Source organism: Ruditapes philippinarum, unplaced genomic scaffold (assembly GCF_026571515.1).
Source record: "Ruditapes philippinarum isolate M1 unplaced genomic scaffold, ASM2657151v2 ctg6553_1_1_1_1, whole genome shotgun sequence".
Classification (NCBI taxonomy): Eukaryota; Metazoa; Mollusca; class Bivalvia; order Venerida; family Veneridae; genus Ruditapes; species Ruditapes philippinarum.
Window position 1 is genome coordinate 32,286 of NW_026862708.1, and position 19,511 is coordinate 51,796.

Below are 19,511 nucleotides of genomic sequence, written 5' to 3' on the forward strand. Positions count from 1 at the left end.
CATTTAACATGAACTGGTAAAATTTAGAATTTTGAAACATCCGCAAATGTGTTCATATTGCGGTTATCATGAAACCGTCAATGCGACACGTAAGTGCCATTCCATGAAAAGCGGCATTTGGTCCCGAAGTAAAATAATGCCTGTGTCCTAAACGAGAAAACAATGGGCGGAAATAAATAAAATCGAATTTTAAAAGGGGATCTGAGGTTATGAAGCCTGCATATCACAGATATGACGTCAAAAGTCAAAACATAAAAACTATAATAGTCAAATACTGCCCAGGGTTACGTATTCAGTCATGTCTTGAACAAACGGTACGAGTCCGCACTGTTCATGCATGCCGGCGATTTCTTTGACTTAAAATGGTTCTAGGGGAAAAACTCCATATGATCTGATTACCATTTTTCACGTGAGTTCTCCAAGTATATAGAAAGGTTTCCACAGAAATCCGTTACGTTTTCCAGGAACTCCGTGACAGTTATCATAAGAACTCTAAACAAGTTATCATAAGAACTCCATCATTCATGTAACAGTTCCTCCCCCGTGCATTAGCCTTTGTAAAATCAGAGTATCCTTGCTGGTACACGGGAGTGGAACCCCATATGTATCTCAAAAATGAGCATCGGTAAAAAATATATGTGAATTTCCGCTGCACCATATGTGAAGCATAGCACCAGATGTGATAGTTCTGGCTTCCAAAACTTTATAAGCCGCTCTTTAACATTTTTTGTTTTTCATCTGATGCGGCATTAAAGTTTTGGATTTGACCCGTTACGAAACCTAACCAGAATAACATTAGTTGATTTATTCTTGTTTTTCACTTGCAAATACACTTGACCGAATCAATTCTTGTGCATTTTACGATAAAACAATTATTTTAATATCATTCTATACCAATTAAAGTATCAAAATATTAATACCGTCATTAAAATTGCCTATTTAACTGTAAAACATCAATTTACGCCGACTACAGTCGGCCATGACATTCAGGTGCCACGCGAGACCTCGTATGACGTCATTCGCGGGAACAGATTTGAATAGAGTCGTGTACTATATTTAGAACATTTTGTTGACATGATTTCAATATTTTTATTCAAGATAATGTTTTTATTTATTTTCATAAAATTTTCAGTACTTAAATATGATTTTATTGAATATAAAAGTCAGTAAATCACCTTTTTCAATATCTTTAAAAAAAAGTAATGTATAAAAATATTGGAGGCACATGGGTTCATAAAGGTCAATCTCGTAATCACGTGGTCAAACATTTTGGCAATATGGCGGCCAAGTGCCGAAATTTTTACCTGTCGGAAACTATTAGGTAGTTTATGTTCCTAATAAGATTTTTATTTGTCCATCCTTGGCTTATCAACATATTATATATAGTTTTATCAATGTATGCTTTACTTTACTTCATGGCATGTTCGATGAATAAATACGAGCGTGTCAGATTCCTGGCACGATTATTGGTGGACTTTCCCTACGGGGTTATCTTCAGCGTTCACGTCATGTCATAGTATTTAAACGGGTACGCTGAAGACCTTAAGCTACAGATGTGACTGTAAAAATAGGTCAATCGCAGGGTTAGTTTTTATCTTTTTAAACAGTTATTTAAAATTCAATCCTTTTTTTTAAGAAAATCAAAATGCGATTCTACCCTCCTGACTCTCCTCTATATTACCCATTTTTTGTTTTGGATTTCTATGCAATATTCATCGAGATATTCTTTCCGTCGTGGGTTCTGGTGTGTCCAAAACTGCTCATTTTTGAGATACAAATGAGGTTCCACCCCCGTGTGGTAATGCATTTGTCAGGAGAGCTCCATTTTCCTTAAAAGACACACAACTTACTGTTACATATGACTGCATAAAAATTGCGTAATGATTCAACTCTTTGAAGCGGAAATAATGCAGACCTAGCGTGCTGATATCTGAACTGCACTTTTAGATCTGCCGGAACAACGCCTTATAAAATCACATATTCAGATAAGGAACTGAAATTTCGTTTTCCTTTTCAGTTTCCATCAAATATGTAAATATCAAAAATGTTAACGGAAACATAATAGGGATAGAAGAATATACGAAAACTACGTTAGCTTGCAAGACATCTGAAGGACGACCTGCTGCAAATATTACATGGAAAAAAATATCAAAGAAAGGTTTCATCACAGATCTAACGAAAAATGCAAAATATCACATTTCAAGACTAGAAAGTGGCATCACAATAGCGGAAAGCAGTATTGATTTGAAACCAAAAAGAGAGGATAATGGATCGCGTATAATTTGTGAAGCTATAAATAAGATATCAAATGTAACAAAAAAGGAAGTTACACTTCATGTTCAATGTAAGTTTATGTTTAACATTATACACATGATTTGTCCGTTTAATCTCATTTGATGAACAGGTTAAACATGTCTATTGCTGTTTATACCTTGAAACGTGTTACAATGTCAGGGTGTCCGTTTGACCCTTGAAATGACTCTTTGACCCTTGAAATTCCAAAAGGCCTGATTTGACCCTCAGGATTTTTACTGGAGGGTCAAATTTTGTTCATGGGATTTGACCTTGTAGTCGGTAAAACTCAGTCAAAATGACCCTCAGGATTTTATGGCATGTGAACACCCTGAATGTATATTACATGTACATATACATATAATGCTTACTTACAAAGCTGCAATAGCAGTAACTTGATATTTACTGACATATTATCACTTTCCGTAATAAGACTTGAAATTCTATTATGATACCAATGAGAAAACTGTTGCAAAGCATCTCGGGCTATTAAACATCAGGTTTAAAGTAGTCTTTGGTTTTTACCGATGACTGCGATTGAATGTTAATTTATAAAATGATGTTACGCCGTGGTTTACTTAAGCAAATAAATTTTCATAAAACTGTTAGGCTTAAAATGGCCTAAAGATTAAACGCCTGCCTAGGGTGGGCAAGTATTTTTCTTGATAAATATCGTGACTGCGAACCTATAATTTTCAATTTTCATCTCTATGCATAAAATACGGTTTCGCAGTGACATAGGCCACAATTGTACGTGCATCTGTACCTATGTAAGTCACATATACCTTGTTTGAACATTATGCCACTTTGGCATAAAACCTTTGGTTAGCCGTATAACTAGATGAACGCATTTATTTCCTTCAGTCACAGTTGTCGAGGTCACTATAACTTTGACAATTAAACAGCCGTCTAGCGGTAACTAAAAAAACGCGTTTGCATTCAGACCTATGCCTTCAGACATAAAATTGGTGTGAAGGTTAATCTATATCGAACTTATTTTAGTTCCATGTTGTAGAAACTTATTAGCTTATATATATACACCTTCGAATCCGTTCCTGGAACCAGTCACTTATGAGCAATGAATGTAAAGTTTCTTGCTTAAGGAAACAACGGCTTACCAAGACGGAGTTTAAATCTAAGTAGCTAGAGATCCAGAAAAAACTTGTCCAACACATTTACCACTTGAGTACGCCATGACTAGTATATCAACTCTTTTGATTTGAGTTCAATAGGTAATAAAAAAAAGGTCAAGGTCAACGTGAACTACCCATGGTGCATAATTGCCCTTTTGATACATTTTAGTTTATCATTTAGTTATCAAACATAGAAAGAAATTTTCTCAAATATAATAGTAATATATGTCTAGGTTCTTCGACTATATAGAATAATAATATATATTTATTACAACATTGTTTCTGTTGGTTATTATATATGTTTTCTTCATAGTTTTTCTGTATGATGGTTAATGTATCGGTGAATCATTTTTGTTTTCAAGATCAATAAACTTTAATTGTATTTTCAGATCCTCCTGGTAAACCGTATTTTCAATTCTTCGCACAAAATGAATTTGCCATAGATGGCAAGTTACTTCAAGACAAACTTATCGTAAAAGAAGGAAGCCATTTCATTGTTATATGTAAATCCGATGGTGATCCTTCTCCAATATGCACATGGGCAATTGAAAATGATCCAAAATCTCCAAATCTAACATTTACAAATATAACGAAGAAACACAGAGGGTCGTATGAATGTATTGCAGGAAACGTAATTAAAACATTTCCTGAAGGAGAGACAACTGATAAAGAATCAACGGCGGGTCTTGTCATAGATGTGCTATGTATATTAATTGTTCTTTTGTTTCATTTAAAAATATTGATCTTTAATATTTAAACTGTTTAATTATTTCTTATAATAAAAATTCAAATTCTAGCGTGTATTTTACGGAATGCCGTTAGGGCCATTGCCTATGAATGTGTTGATCTGAAACGCGACAGTCGATAGTACGATGGTGAAAACGCGAAATCACGAAACTACGATGGTGAAAATGCGAAAGCACGATGATGAAAACGCGAAAGTACGATGATGAAAACGCGACAGTACGATACTACGATGATGAAAGCGCGATAAACTATCGTGTTTTCACCATCGTACTGTCGCGTTTTCACCATCGTAGTTTCGTGATTTCGCGTTTTCATCATCGTACTGTCGTGTTTTCATCATCGTACTATCGCGTTTTCACCATCGTACTATCGCGTTTTCACCATCGTACTATCGCGTTTTCATCATCGTACTGTCGTGTTTTCATCATCGTACTATCGCGTTTTCACCATCGTACTGTCGTGATTTCATCATCGTACTATCGCGTTTTCATCATCGTACTATCGCGTTTTCACCATCGTAGTTTCGTGATTTCGTGTTTTCACCATCATACTATCGACTATCGCGTTTCAGATTAACACATTCATAGGCGATGGCCCTAACGGCATTCCGGAATGCCGTTAGGGCCATCCCCTATGAATGGTTTGATCTGAAACGCGATACTCGACAGTACGATGATGAAAACGCGAAATCACGAAACTACGATGGTGAAAACGCGACAGTACGATGGTGAAAACACGATAGTTTATCGCGTTTTCATCATCGTAGTATCGTATTGTCGCGATTTCATTATCGTACTATCGCGTTTTCATCATCGTGATTTCGCGTTTTCACCATCGTAGTTTCGTGATTTCGCGTTTTCACCATCGTACTATCGACTATCGCGTTTTAGATCAATACATTCATAGGCGATGGCCCTAACGGCATTCCGTAGTATTTAAATGTAAATATACACGTTTCTGTTTTAACATTTTGGGTAAGTTACTAAGTTATTGCTTTCAGTTTCATTGAGTGCGTCAGATTTTTTTTTTTCAGACCAAAGTAAAATAATACGTTTCAATGTCATTGGAATTGAAAAGACAAGGGAACATTTCGAAGTCACTGAAAACGAAACTATCGTCTTTATATGTAGTGTTGACAGTAATCCAGCATCATCGATATCAATATCATTTAAACAAAGAGAATTGGGACGGAATGAAAATACGAAAAGTCTAGTTCAAATAAAAAAAGTAAACTCTTGTTTTGATAATGGTGTTTATCAGTGTTTGGCGCACAACAAATGTAATGACAAACCATCGTTGGAAAACTTAACGTTACTTGTAAGATGTAAGTTTATTTCTCTTATTTTTTTTGGGGGGGGGGGGTGAGTATTTATCTAGAAAGTAGCCCTTTCCAAATGAATGTGTGGTATGTTTATATAATATAAGAAAAACGCTAGTTAAGGGAAAGTTATTGCATTTGAAACTTGTGTAGAAAATAGATGTTGCTCAATAGCCATATTACACTATAAGGGTTGTTCGGAAAGTTTCTTTTATCTCTTTTTTTTTTCCAAAAAATATCTTCACATTTTTAAACCTTATCCGTAAATTTAAGGAATATATATGCCAAAACATATTTTTATCGAAAAAAAAACAAAAAAATTATTATGTAACCAATATTCTGTGTACCATCCCATGTCAATACAAAAATGGGGGTTATCTTTTTTTCAAGGGAGCATATTTTGTACGTAGTCAAAAATAAAATGTACACACCTTCTGGATATTTCATTTCTTAAGGTTTGAATAAACGATTCTTCATAAATAATGCTATCCCAAATTGAGATTGTTTAAAACGTTCAGAAAAAATCTGATAAAAGAGTGATCCATCAGATTAATTAATCACAAAAAACATTAGAATTGCAGATTCGGTTTGATTGAATCTATACATGCGGGTTATGAACAAATGAAACATCCCTCAGGAGCAGACTCAATTTAACAAGATATTAATACATGGCAGAGTAGGGCCGGAAGGTGATCATCGGCCTGCAAAATGAATAATGGCCCCGAGATTTTATTTCTTTCTTCTCGAAACATCTTCTTCAGGGAAATAAAGTATAACACATAATAAATAAACAAAATTCAATCATTAATTTTAAGGGGAGACACGCTCAAGAAAAACTATTTATTCAGTCTGATTTTTTTCTCAATATTTTATAAATGTCCTCTTAATGAATACACTAGGCTATCACAGGAACACGACTTTTCTCCTTATAAAGAATAAAATGGTGGTTTTGAGCATTAAGATTTCACAATAGTTGTTAAAGAGAACTATGAAAACGTTTAAGTACCTGTAAAATGAATGACTAAGACTTTTTTCTATATACGAGGGTTGTTCCAATATTCTGTGACAAGATTGTTTAAAGCTAAATAAAACAGGTACGAATTTGATATTTTAATATGTTATAAACCCATATAATTTAAACATTTTCACAAATTTTCATAGATAAAAATCAACAAACAACAAAAATATGCCATAAACACCATTGCAACTAACTGAATCGCTGCGCACGTCCAACGTCAAAGACGGCGTTAAATCTATATGAGGCGCCTTTCTCAAACACTCTCAATGGCTTTCAACGCAATAATGGTACCCATAAATCGTCAATTTCTGACATAAATCATGTGGTTGTTAAAGTCTGTTGAATGTTTTGATGGCATACATTAATTTTTGCTATACGCAAACTTCCGGTCTCGTTACACCTGTTTTTAGCTGTAGGAAATAGGCGACGAAGATCGGTCTTCCCATCCGTGTTTTCCTTATTTTCGCTTTTTGTAGCGCAAAACTCTGGTTCCGTTCATGCCTTTTGTACACAAATGCTCAGAGTATGTTGCTAAACTGCTATATTTGGTATATTTGTTGAAAATCGTTTCATGTGTCATCTCGAAATAGTCATGAAACCTGAGTGACATGTTCACTGCGCCGCAAATTCATCGAACGTCGCCATTTTAACTTTCCTATTTTATATGAGATATTTTCATTTATTCGTATTTTTTTCGTTTTTTAAGTTATTAAACTAAAATTTTCAGAGATGATTTAAACATAGCAGCAGAGGAAGTCAACGTGACATTGTGCAGATACATCATCAGATATTTGAAATAAACGTAATTAATTTCAGCCTATGCATAACAAAATGTAAATTATTTGACGTGCGCCGGCAACTCAAACCAATGTCGTTAATACTGAAAATTTCTAAGTAGCTAGGGTAAATTGTTTGTGAATGGTTTGTTGTAATGTTGAATAATAAAGTTAACGGTTATATGTGTGAATTATTTTCTATTGGCGTTACAAATGAACCGGCTATAAAATTTGTCACGGACTTTTGGGACAACCCTCGTAATATAATGTAATATATGTTTCTGTTAAATGACTTGTTTTGAAACTACTTGGTGACTTTTGTCGGCCTCTTAAATTCGTTCAACATATAAAGATAAAATTACGCTTCAAGCCCAAAATATAGTGTATTTATACAGAAATTCATTTTAGGGCTTTAAAAATGTCATTTTAGCATGATGTGAGTAAATAAGATCAATATAATATTTTGTCATTTATTTTGCTAAGTATCCCTTTCAAAGATATCGCAAAATTATATAGCAGACAGCCAGGTATGCATGCTTCTCTTCAGGGAACCTTTTTTAAATTAAGATGGTCAAATGAGTTTAAATTTAATACGGCATGCATGTACAGAAACATGAATACATACGTGATAAAGATTAACCAAAATAATAAAGAAAAATAAATCAGTTCGATTGTCCGTACAGTGTTTACGGCGTGACGAGGATGGCCATTTCGACAAAGGTCTGGATCACCAATGCCATTAATAGAATTATACACTTTTGCACGTACCACCTCATGTAAGTTGACATATTGTTGGCTAGTAGGAACCTAGCTTGAGTATGTGGGTTGTCCAAAGTCTTTGAGTGGAGTATGGAGTCAGTGGGGTCAGACTCGCCAGTGCTAGAACAGTATGTTTTACGTTATTTCTCGAACAGCTTTTATATATTGACAGATTTATTTCATATGACATGTATTATGTTAAGAATATAAATATGGTGGTCCTCGTTCTTTGGCTTGGGTAAGGGGTCTGATGGGTCAAAGTCAATTATGTTAAAATGTTATCTTACTTATTTGCTCATAAAACTTTTATATAAAGACGAATTTATGTCAGATATAAAAGGAAAATATATCTGGCATTTGTGTTTTAATCATTAAACACGTTTATGATTTAACAGGCAGACCACTTCTTTTACCAGAGTTTGATCTGGAACCAAACATAACGAGTGCACAGAATGCGACTGTTACCTTTGAATTTAAAGCTCTTGCCCATCCAACACCCGAATTTCAATGGTTTAAATTAAGCGGCTCTACATGGAAGACAATGCTGACTGACAACAAATCAAAAATCAAAACTCTGGAACATTACTCCAGTCTTTCACTCAGCAATATAACTGAAGATGACTACGGACGCTACAGACTAAGAATACAAAATGAAATTGGTTTTTTAGAACAACTGTATTTCTTAAACGCATATGGTAAGTATAAAAATACTCTACATGGTTATAGAAATTAGAATATAAATCACATTTTAGTCTAATCTTTAAAATGAGAAAATAAATGAGTATCTATGCTGAGGAGAGTTGGAAAGCAAATGAAACCATGCCTTTTCAGACCATTTATTGTTTAGACTTAACAAATGATTATTTTCTATCGTGAGGAATGCCTCGCTCAATATAAGAACAAAAGTAAGGTACATTTAATCTATTTTAAGTTTGCATAAAGTGACTTAAAGAAGCAATTCTAATTTATTTGAAAAATAAATATTTTGTTATTGATATTTTCAGATATTAAAAAACTTTTTAAAATTAAATAAGGCCACTGAAATTGAAATTGCATTACAAATCAAATAAGGTCAATATAAAAAAAACTTACGCTTACAGACATACTCGTGGGAAATAATACGTGTTACTGTCCATGATTATATAACATCTATTTTTTCCTTAGAATGTTGCAACAGTGTGAATTGTGACACCTGTCTGGTTTAAAGTAATTTTGAAATACAGATTTTTGATTATTTAGAAAAGGTCCCTGGTAAATGAATGACCTAAAATTCAAACAACAGTATCAAAACATTGGCACATATCAGATAGTATGTTATTGATCAAGGCTTATCAATATTAAACTATCCATCGAAATTATTTTTAAGATAATAAAAACACATATATTTACCTTACAAATATCAATTTACAATAGTAACTATATTGGTATAACTTATTTAATCAAAACAATTAATTAAGAACGTTTGAATTTTAAGGTAAAAAGCTTTGAACCTATCTATTCTAAGGCGAATTTATTCTTTTCCGCACTCCTTTATATTTATGTGTTTGTTATTATTGTCTCTCGAGAACTGTTGATGATGTACACGTTGTTTTGTGTTTATTTTTTACCTCAACATGCATGTTAATTAAACACATTTCGTTTTAGATACAAAGGATTTGGTTTCAAACGAATCAAAATAATTTATCGACTTACTGTTTTAAAGGAAAGCCTGATCCATCGACAATGTTCGCACAATTGCGCGAGTATGTTACAGAAGCCTCCGCAATTCTTCAATGGAAACCTGGATTTGACGGCGGTTCTGAACAAATGTTTATTTTAAGATACAAACTTGAATCTGAAAAGAATTGGACGAAGATAATGATACCTGACACCGGTGATGAGACCATGCATTACAGCCTCATCTACTTGGAAAGTGATTCAGTTTATCATTCTGAACTAATTTCAGTGAATTCTCACGGGAAATCAATGCCCATTAAGCTTACATTTAAAACAAAAGGTAATGAGTACATGTAGTTAAATTGAATATATCTAAAATCAAAATAGTATATTAACATCAGAGTCAACTAACGTAATTTTGACGTATTCAATAAAAACTTTTATAAAATTACATTTCTTTTGTACTGACAAGTGATGGATATATGAAAACAGCATGAAAGCATTTACTTTGGCAAAAGCTATTTTAATGTTTTTTTCTGACAGTTGATTTATACAAATAGAAAACAACAGTTATTCTGAACAAGCCCATTTTATAAAGTGCTCATACCCGGTTCGATGTAAACGATGTTAGGTGCAAACCCGGGTTATAGTAACTATGATGAATTTCGGATTTTTGGGAAAATTTTCGTAACAGTTTTCTCAGAAACAACTTTTCACAGTCTCTTGATATTTGGTATCAGCAATAACATGTGATTCTTTGGGATTCGATTTTAGTTCTGTTGCTCATCCACTTCCTGTCTACCGCTTTAGTTAAATTATTTTCGACATTACAATGGCCAATGGTGGGAAATTTTCGTAACAGTTTCCTCAGCAACTACTCATCACAGTCTTTTGATATTTGGTATACAGTATGAGCACGTAGTCATTCAATTTCAGGTCTGTCGCTTATCCAGTTCCTGATTTTATACCTACTAAGTTAAAATTTTCAATATTAATGGTAATTGATAGAAAAATTTTCGTAACAATACATTTTCATGATATTTGGTTTACAATTGCAGCCCGGTCTTTTCTGTCTTTGACCCATTTTTAAAGTATTTAGGACATTTCATAAGAGAGGGAAAAATCCAGCCTTGCAGTGTTTCTATAGTTGTTTTTCAATGGAAATTACAATTAAACGAAGACAGTTCTTTCAAATTAGAACATACGAGTATGTGTCAAGTATTATTGTTTTGAAATGTAGTATCATTTTCTAAATGACACTGTAGATGTCCCTGCTTAAGTTAAATACCTAATGCAAAGTTACGAACAAGTAGTATAAGTTATGTTTAGTATCATGCCAAAATAAATATATTAGTCTGTATAATGTTTTTCTTTTCAAAAACAACAGCAAAGCAACAAACGGTAGATTCTACAACTACTTGGACGTTGATTTGTGTCTCAGCTGGTTCATTTGCTGTCAGCATTTTTGCTGTTGTTGTGACCTTTTTGTGCTGCAAATTTACCAGGTAATGTTAAGGTAGTCCAAATGTTATGCTTTCCGGCCAAAAAATCTAACATCGCCTAATATCGTAATCAATTGGTAATTTCCGAAATGTTATTTTCCACAATCTTTGGTATTCAATAACCAGAATTTAGTACATAGCGGTTAAGGATGAGTGGTTGTAAATGATCCTATGCTCAATATTTTGAAAACAAAAGTTCCGAAAATAACCGATTTGCAACGCTATTGGTCGATGTTAGAATATTTTTGCGAAAAAGCATGACAGTAGAACGACATTAAATGAACATTTTAGCAGTGGAAGCTAGTAAGTATGCGTGGAAAAAAATCAAAGGTATTCGAAACTGACACTTTTACAATTAACTGATGATACAGATGATTGAACGTGTTGTAGGTATGTCTGCCGTAGAAGGTCGTACATTGCGAGATGTAATCAAAGATGATACATTTTCGATTCCTGTATATTGTTAAGACGGCATTATTTTTGTTGTGCTTATGATTATTTTGGTTCTTTGTATTTAGCTGTTTCAAAACGGGTGCTTCCAGTATTCCTTATTTAAATACCATTTAATAACCCATAGGATATGTTGCCGTTTTAACAAATATGTCTCATGCCAGTTTATTTGCTTAGTTAGATATTTAATCGTTTAAGGCACATGTTTTTCTTCCTTTGGGACATTACGCCGCTTTTCATGGAATGGCACTTACTTGTTACATTTAAAGTGTCATGATAATCGCCGTATGAGTACATCTGTCGATGTTTCAATATTCAAGATTTTAAATGTTGAATTCTACATAAGCCGAAGTGGACGGATGCTTGCATTTGTCCGTACTGTCCATGAACAGAGGCAGCAATACTTTCAATTTTGCCGTTTGGAGCGTTCATTTCTCTTGAGAGTTTGAAGTAATCAAAGTGTTGCAGTTTATAAAAAGATATAACTGTATGTACTACGAAAATTTATAGCAAGTGTTTGAAACATAAATGTTTTGTTTTATTTCAGACAAAGAAATACTCGGACAATGACTATTAGTCAAACAGCTGGTAAGCGTCTATACTGAATGTATTAAACTATGAAATAATGTTTTATACTTTTTCAGATATAAACAGATGATAATACAAATAGTGAAAACTTGAAAAGTGGTAATATTGTAAGGAATAGATTTTTATGAGTAAATGAGACATGTTTAAATACTTTCGGTAATCATTTAGGCAAGTGTCTTAATTATATTAAAATTTGATGCTTTGTTTTATGAAAACTATATCTTACATTTGAACAAATATTGTATGTAGACTACTTTTTTAAAGACGGATTGTTACTCAAAACATATTGCGTATGTTTTATAACCTAATTGTAATAAAATGTTTTTGTCCATAGCTAAAATATTTTTCAGAGGTAATACCTGAGAATCAAAATCAGACAACATTTTATCTGGATGGCATAAATACAATTCATGAGTATGAACAACTTGATGGCCATAGTTTGGAGGATAGAGAATACACGGAAATGCAAACAATTAAAGCGGGCGATGATTCAAACCGGGATTACTTAACCCCGACAATTTAGAGCGCAATATTAGATTCAATGTTATTGACTTTATGGTGTTGCTACATTTTATAAGATATGTACACTGTATTTGAAATGACTAAGATATCCCTTTGTAAACGGCACATAAGATGTTTTTTAGAGGTTTAGGTGCCTATTGCCTTTAAGTTAACAGTAAAGGAACAGTCATTTTGATAATTATATAACAAAATGCGTTTCCAATTAGTAGACCATTTACTCCCGAAAAAGTTTTTTCATTCAGTATATTTGCTACACTATCTGATATTGAATATAAAACTGCCAAAGACGTCTTGAAAGTATGTAGCTAGGATAAGATAGCTTTTTCCCCTGAAACGAAAATGCACGAAATTTATTCAAAATACATGAATTTGATATGTGACAAAGGATGATTTATTGTATAAGTTTGAAAAAATATAATATTGTTTTCTTTTAATTGCTTTGAGATGCTATTAATAACAATGAGTCAACATTTATTTCTTGCTACATTGATACGTCATGAGTATAAATCATTCTTTTAACGTAGGCTATTATTCATGGTAATATACATGTAAAGTAACAATAAAATCAGGCAAGATATAACACAATAATCTAGTTACTCGTATTTTAGCACCTATGTATGTGCATGTGTGCGTGTTCGTGCATACGTGTGTGTTTCGGTCACATATTTACGGGTATTTTTTTTTTAATTTTCAAAGTACATCGAATATTCAAAACGGTATATTAATAAAGGATATATTAAAGGGTTCTACAAAAATATGCACAGTAGTCATTTAAAATTAATAGTATCACAACATAGATAGAACCAGATATCAAATTCGTCAATGGACCTTAACTTTGTGCCGTTGGTATTTTGATCTCACTTTCTTTTTTCTAAATATGTAAACATCTGAGAATGGTTATCAAAAGTCAACCGTCTTAATATCTTTTATTATTATAATATCAAAATTATATTTCTTAGAACAGTCTGCAAGTTCAAACCATTTTTCATATACATTCTTGTCAATAAATAATTGTTTGTTTGTTGTTGTTGTTGTTGTTGTTGTTGTTGCACTGTACACTTGATATTATTATTATTGAATAAGCTATTAGCACTTTACAATGTATGATCAAAATAATTTGGCACTTTAGACTCGAAAATGATGCCGACTTTGAAGAGAAGCAATTCACATTTGAATTTTAGCAAACTATCATTCGAAATTGTATGCCAAAATATGCAATTGAGTAAAAATGTAAGGGGTTAACAACGATTCTTTAATAGAAGGTACTTTTCAATGAATACACTTCGATTTAGTTGAAGATATGTTTTATTGTGACATGTGTCAAATATGCTAATTGTTTGAAGTATTTGTTGCACGGAATATTTTGATGTGTAGATTTATCTTAAATAAATGCTATGTAACTTGAAAAAGGATTGTATTCCCCTCAACTTGTACATGCAACTTCTTCTGTTTTTATACATTTCCTAACGCTATTATTGAATAATAACATTGCCCTATTTTCTTTATGCATTGTTATTGTAGAGTTTATAAGTATTTGTCATATTTATTTCCTTGCAAAAACGTTTGCCTTTATTCTATTGTTGACGATTATTGAGAAAGAATCGTACCATTCACGAAGTGTCTTTTGAAGTTAGTGATAATCAGGATACTTTTATAAATGTTGAACTGTTGGATAACTCTTCCGGTCGCTAAAATCTGTCACAAATTACTACCATGGCCTGTTGTATTCTCCCTTCAAACGTTAAGACACCGGTTTAGTATTTTGATTAAATGCTCAATTATTTGTGTATGATAAACGACTGAAAGATAAACAATGCTCATCTACAGATATTGCAGATTTTTTTTTTGAAATCTTGGTAAATAATTTGAATTATAGAATGCATAGTCTGGGTTTAGGAAGCTGCATTCTCTATTACTGAACAATTTAAAATACCTGTCATTTCATTACAGCGTTGCCATAAAAGTGTTTAAACCCCGTCAGGGGCATGGCGCTGTTTCCTAATATGCATTGTTTAGTTTCAGAGTGTTTCACTGAAGCTTAACACAACCGTACTAAACCAAATACGTATAACTTAATTTTGTTAATGATACTATGTAATCATACAATAATCTAAAGAGAATCTTATCTGCGGGTACTCAACGGATGATTATTTTAAATTTAAAAAGAGACTGCATTTATCAGTATTTCAAAATATCACATTTGAGCATTATGTATCTCTACTTAGTTAATCTGTAACGTATTATTTATTGAGTTACATCTGTAACGTTTTAACATTACATATGATGTATCAGAGTATACATTTTATTTCAATGTTTCAGTAACTATTTTGTTTTATAGACATATTGCATATATAGAGTAGGTAAGATATTATATATTTTACCAATTTTTCTGCTACATAATGTTTAATGTTTTAAAGATAAAACTCTCTTGTAAAAACACAGTAAAAATGGAACCTTATATGTAAAAATGAAAATCTATTAAATAGTATCTACCCTATCAATGAGTGTTTGTTTAACTCTAGTATGTAATATGCACACATTTCTGTTTAAATAGATGATAACTAAATGTATGTTTTTTATCATTTTGGAAAGTATGACACAGTTCTAGTCTAGTGTAAAGTAGAATAAGACATCTACATGTAGTCATTATATGTATTGTCTTAATAATCATTTTATTTACAAATAATATGATTTCAGATCAAAATAGCATGAAACTAAATACATCATTTACAGTTGTAACATCACATTTTGAATAGAGCAAAATGGTGTACTAGTATTATTATTTTTCAATTAATGGGGTTTGTTGTGATTCTAGTTTAACTGTTATATAAGTCTACAGGATGTAAAGTTAAAATTTTGGACATATGAAAGCATCCTGGTTGTTTGATATACATGAGTACAGCGTCTGTTATGCTTTACAAAGTAATATCTAAAAAAAGATGCAAAGATCCCAATCATTTGCTCATTTTACAAACAAGTTTTATTCTAAAATAGTTACTTATGATGCTTTCATATTAGCAAACATTTCGAACATTTTACTCTTAATAAATTAAAATAGGTATAGATGTTTTTATTTGATAGACTGAAAATAATTCAATTAGATTAGGATTCAAGATAATAATCTTATTTGAAAAAATGACAGTTAGTAACTGGCATTTAGTTTTGTAACTGGCAGTGGAGTAATTTATTTATGTCTTTGTAACAAGCAAAACAAATGACCTACTTGTTATATTTAGACTACACATGTTCAGAATAGGTTTCACAAATCCTTATAATCTATTTTGTCGTGTGAATGGATAGTCATATCATTTACAATGTAACACACGTTTAATTATTGCTATTTGAGACGGTATAAGGTGATTTAATATCTTTAGTTAAATGATCTCAGTATATAAAGTTGTATGCGATATTTAACTAATATTGGTCAGGTTTCAGTAGGTTTTTAAAATTTAAGACATTTTGTAATGTTAAAATATTGTTTATATTATAAGAACTGAATACCCCAATGGCATAGAATTGTTATCACAAGAATGCAGGTTCGAATACTCGATCTTTTTTATTTCTAACCTGTGCGACCTTCTTATAATCAAATTTGACCTTTATACTTTTATATCTCTTTGGTGGTTCATTTCAAAGGTTGGATCAGTTGCAAATAAGCAAATGTTCAGAAAACACAACTTTCAAATATGTCATCGGGACTTTTCTGACCTTCGGGAGAAAATTGAAGATAAAGTCTGTGTAAGTTATGATAATTAAATTATTCTGCGCAGATCATAAGCAGATCCAGAGGAACTATTATCAGAGCATCCATACATTAAAGAAGATTTTTTAGCGTTATTTTGTGTTGACAGAGGTGCCTTAAAAGTGTATAACACTGATTTTTAACCAAGAAACAATAAATATGCACAAGCAAGACGACTCAATTCACGGTGATAGTCATAATTTGTAAAAAAAAAACATTCGAAGTGTCCTTTGTATAAATGCAAAGGTGTACTTTATTATCGTTGATGATAAAGGTACCGACAAATATGCAAATCAGGGCATGTAAACCTTTTAATAGAACTTTTTTATAAAATTAAATATCCAGTAAGAATTGTTTGATATTGTCAAGGTCAATGCGTAATTTATTTTGTTATTAAAAAAGAATGACATAATCTATATGTGTTTCATCTCTGAATTGTGAAACAAATTAGTCGACTTACAATAACGTGAACCATTTCAAAATTAACAGTTACCAGAGCATGGTATATCAAGAACAAGTAAGGCCCTGTTTGCTTTTGACCTAGCAGCAGTATTCCTGAGCCGTGAAATATTACAGATGTTAAATTATTTAATGCCGTCGTACTATAGCACGATATTTAAATTTCTAAAAATTATTTTCTAAATATTTATGTTTCCAAAATTTTTTTTTTTTTTATTTCAGTTCATGTCATGGTTAACACCGAATAAACAGTTTTGGAACATTAGCAAAACCGTGTTTACTATTTAAAATAAATGTCAAAATCGAAATAATTCAAATCGTCAAAAATCTTTATGAAAATGCTGTGATGGCAGAGATCTAATAATGTAAGGGCAGATCACTGCGTAAGAAATTGGATAAAATCAAGAATATCTCCGTCTGAATTGTGAAACTAGTTAGGCGACCTACTTTTATGTGGATCATTTCAAGATGCATAGAAACCAAAGCATATATTTAGTAAATCTTGAAATTTAAACCGTTATTAACATTTCCTTTAACTTACACAATATAATTCAAATATAAGATAATAAAGATAATTGAAGGAAATCGCTTCCAGCTTTGAAATTCGCCGACGGAATAATTCTTATCTACCTTGAGAAGGTCCCATAGTTTTAAGGTATAAATTTATTAATACAGTTAGGTGAAATGTATCACCGACTTCTTTTATATTTAGACTACACCTGCGTATCTGAAACAAAATAATCTATTTTTGTCAACTCAATTGACTACAAATGGTAAATATTTACCGCGTTGCAAGGTGATTCAATCCAATAAATAATCTCATGTAGAAATAGGCATGCATTATGTTGAGATAAATATTATTTTAAAAGCATGTAACAGTAAGGCGTATAGCTTTTATACATTTTTTCCTTGCGCAAGGCTGCAGGCTCAAATCCTGTTTATAAATATAAAAAGACATACATATATTTAAAGTTATACAAATATTTTAAGTTATGAAAAAATTAAGTGACATTTTTCTTTTTAGTCGTCGATAAGATAAGATAAGTAATGAAATGTTCATTTTCATGTATATTAACAAAACATTCAAATCTGTAAGGATTAAAATATTGTAAATAGCTGTAACGTAATATACATATTATATGTTATTTTGGTTTTGGAGTGATATATGTGGATATATTACCTGCTAAGATTTTATATCACCCGAGCCGTTAGGCGAGGGTGATATTTTATCTTGGCAGGTAATATATCCACATATATCACTCCAAAACCAAAATAATAATTTTATTACCCTTCCCCTGCCGATTTTAGACGATTTTTAAAAAAAATCATTGCTGTTTCAAATGAAACGTCGAAATAAGATTTCCCTTTAGGGTACCTCTTCATCACAACATTACGTCACATTAAATACATGACGTATTTTCCCGTACCTAACTAATGTAAAACAAGAGAAAAGGAGTAGTCTACTGAACGCACTTTTTTGTTAATTAATATCAAGCTTTCACAAAGGTCATATTTGTTTTCAATACTGATGGGAATATGTATCATTACTCTACTTTGGTAAATATTTATCATTTGACAGTTAAAATGTGCTTGTAAATCAGAATTTACACTGCGTAAAATCGAACCGTACGCGCATCACCTCAGCGCATGTTGTTTACAACGTTGGGTACCCAACGGGGAAATTTAGTGTGTATATTACCCGTCTGGCTCGGTAATATCAATTTCTTTCGGGTGATCAATATCCAATCAAAAAGGCGGAAAAAATCTGGAAGGGTAATAAAACTATCTATCTATTAGACATCAATCGATAAGGCTCAAATAATTTTCAAATTTTTAATTGCTTTTAATTTCAAAAGAACTACCATGCCTAGTTATTATATATTTGACATGTAGCATTGCATAGTTTACATAAATTGTATAAATTGTTCCGCTGGCATAGAAATCGATCTTGCCTACCTAGGCGTCAAGTAGCCAAATACTTATTTTAAAGTTATACATAAAAACATATATAAATCCTCATATTGAAATCGCGAATTCTAAGAGATTGGATATATACATGGATAATTCCTAGTGTCAAAAATAATATTCCCTAGGGTCACTTCGGTAACATTCACTTGTATAATAGAAAATGTGAGTATCATAAACTGATCAGTCAAAGCTTCACGTGCGTTATTAAACACAAAGCCATTTGGTCAAAATAAGATTTGCCTCCAAATGTCACTGAGATTTTTTTGACATAGATATGCATTCAGTCTCCTTGTGTGGAATATAAAGACCTTACATTTAAAACGTGAAGTCAAGTACAAAATTATAATGAACTAGAGAGAAAAATAATCTCGCTTTTGGGGGATCGGGGTCGCCTCATTTTTGTATACATTGCTTGCAATGTATACAGAGTTATAGCTGTATTTCAGATTTAGTACACCTAACGTGTTTTGCTGAACAACATCCACCTTTGGATGAAACCTCGATAAAAAGTAGATCCTCATTTTGCAGGATTGTCACATTAAAGATCACTTTTTAATTAATATACTGTTTGCATAGTGGTC

The 19,511-nt window shown here is 32.1% G+C and overlaps 1 protein-coding gene across 1 annotated transcript; it reads left to right on the forward strand.

Annotated features, from left to right (window-relative positions):
• Window positions 1-1,777: 1,777 nt before the first annotated feature.
• On the forward strand, window positions 1,778-15,512 carry LOC132719967 (nephrin-like). Its single transcript, XM_060703934.1, has 9 exons — window positions 1,778-1,793; window positions 1,991-2,344; window positions 3,815-4,129; window positions 5,206-5,496; window positions 8,439-8,738; window positions 9,746-10,039; window positions 11,087-11,204; window positions 12,199-12,239; window positions 12,590-15,512. The coding sequence occupies exons 1-9, from the start codon at window positions 1,778-1,780 to the stop codon at window positions 12,760-12,762; spliced, it is 1,902 nt and encodes a 633-aa protein (XP_060559917.1). The 3' UTR covers window positions 12,763-15,512.
• The last annotated feature ends 3,999 nt before the right edge of the window (window positions 15,513-19,511 follow it).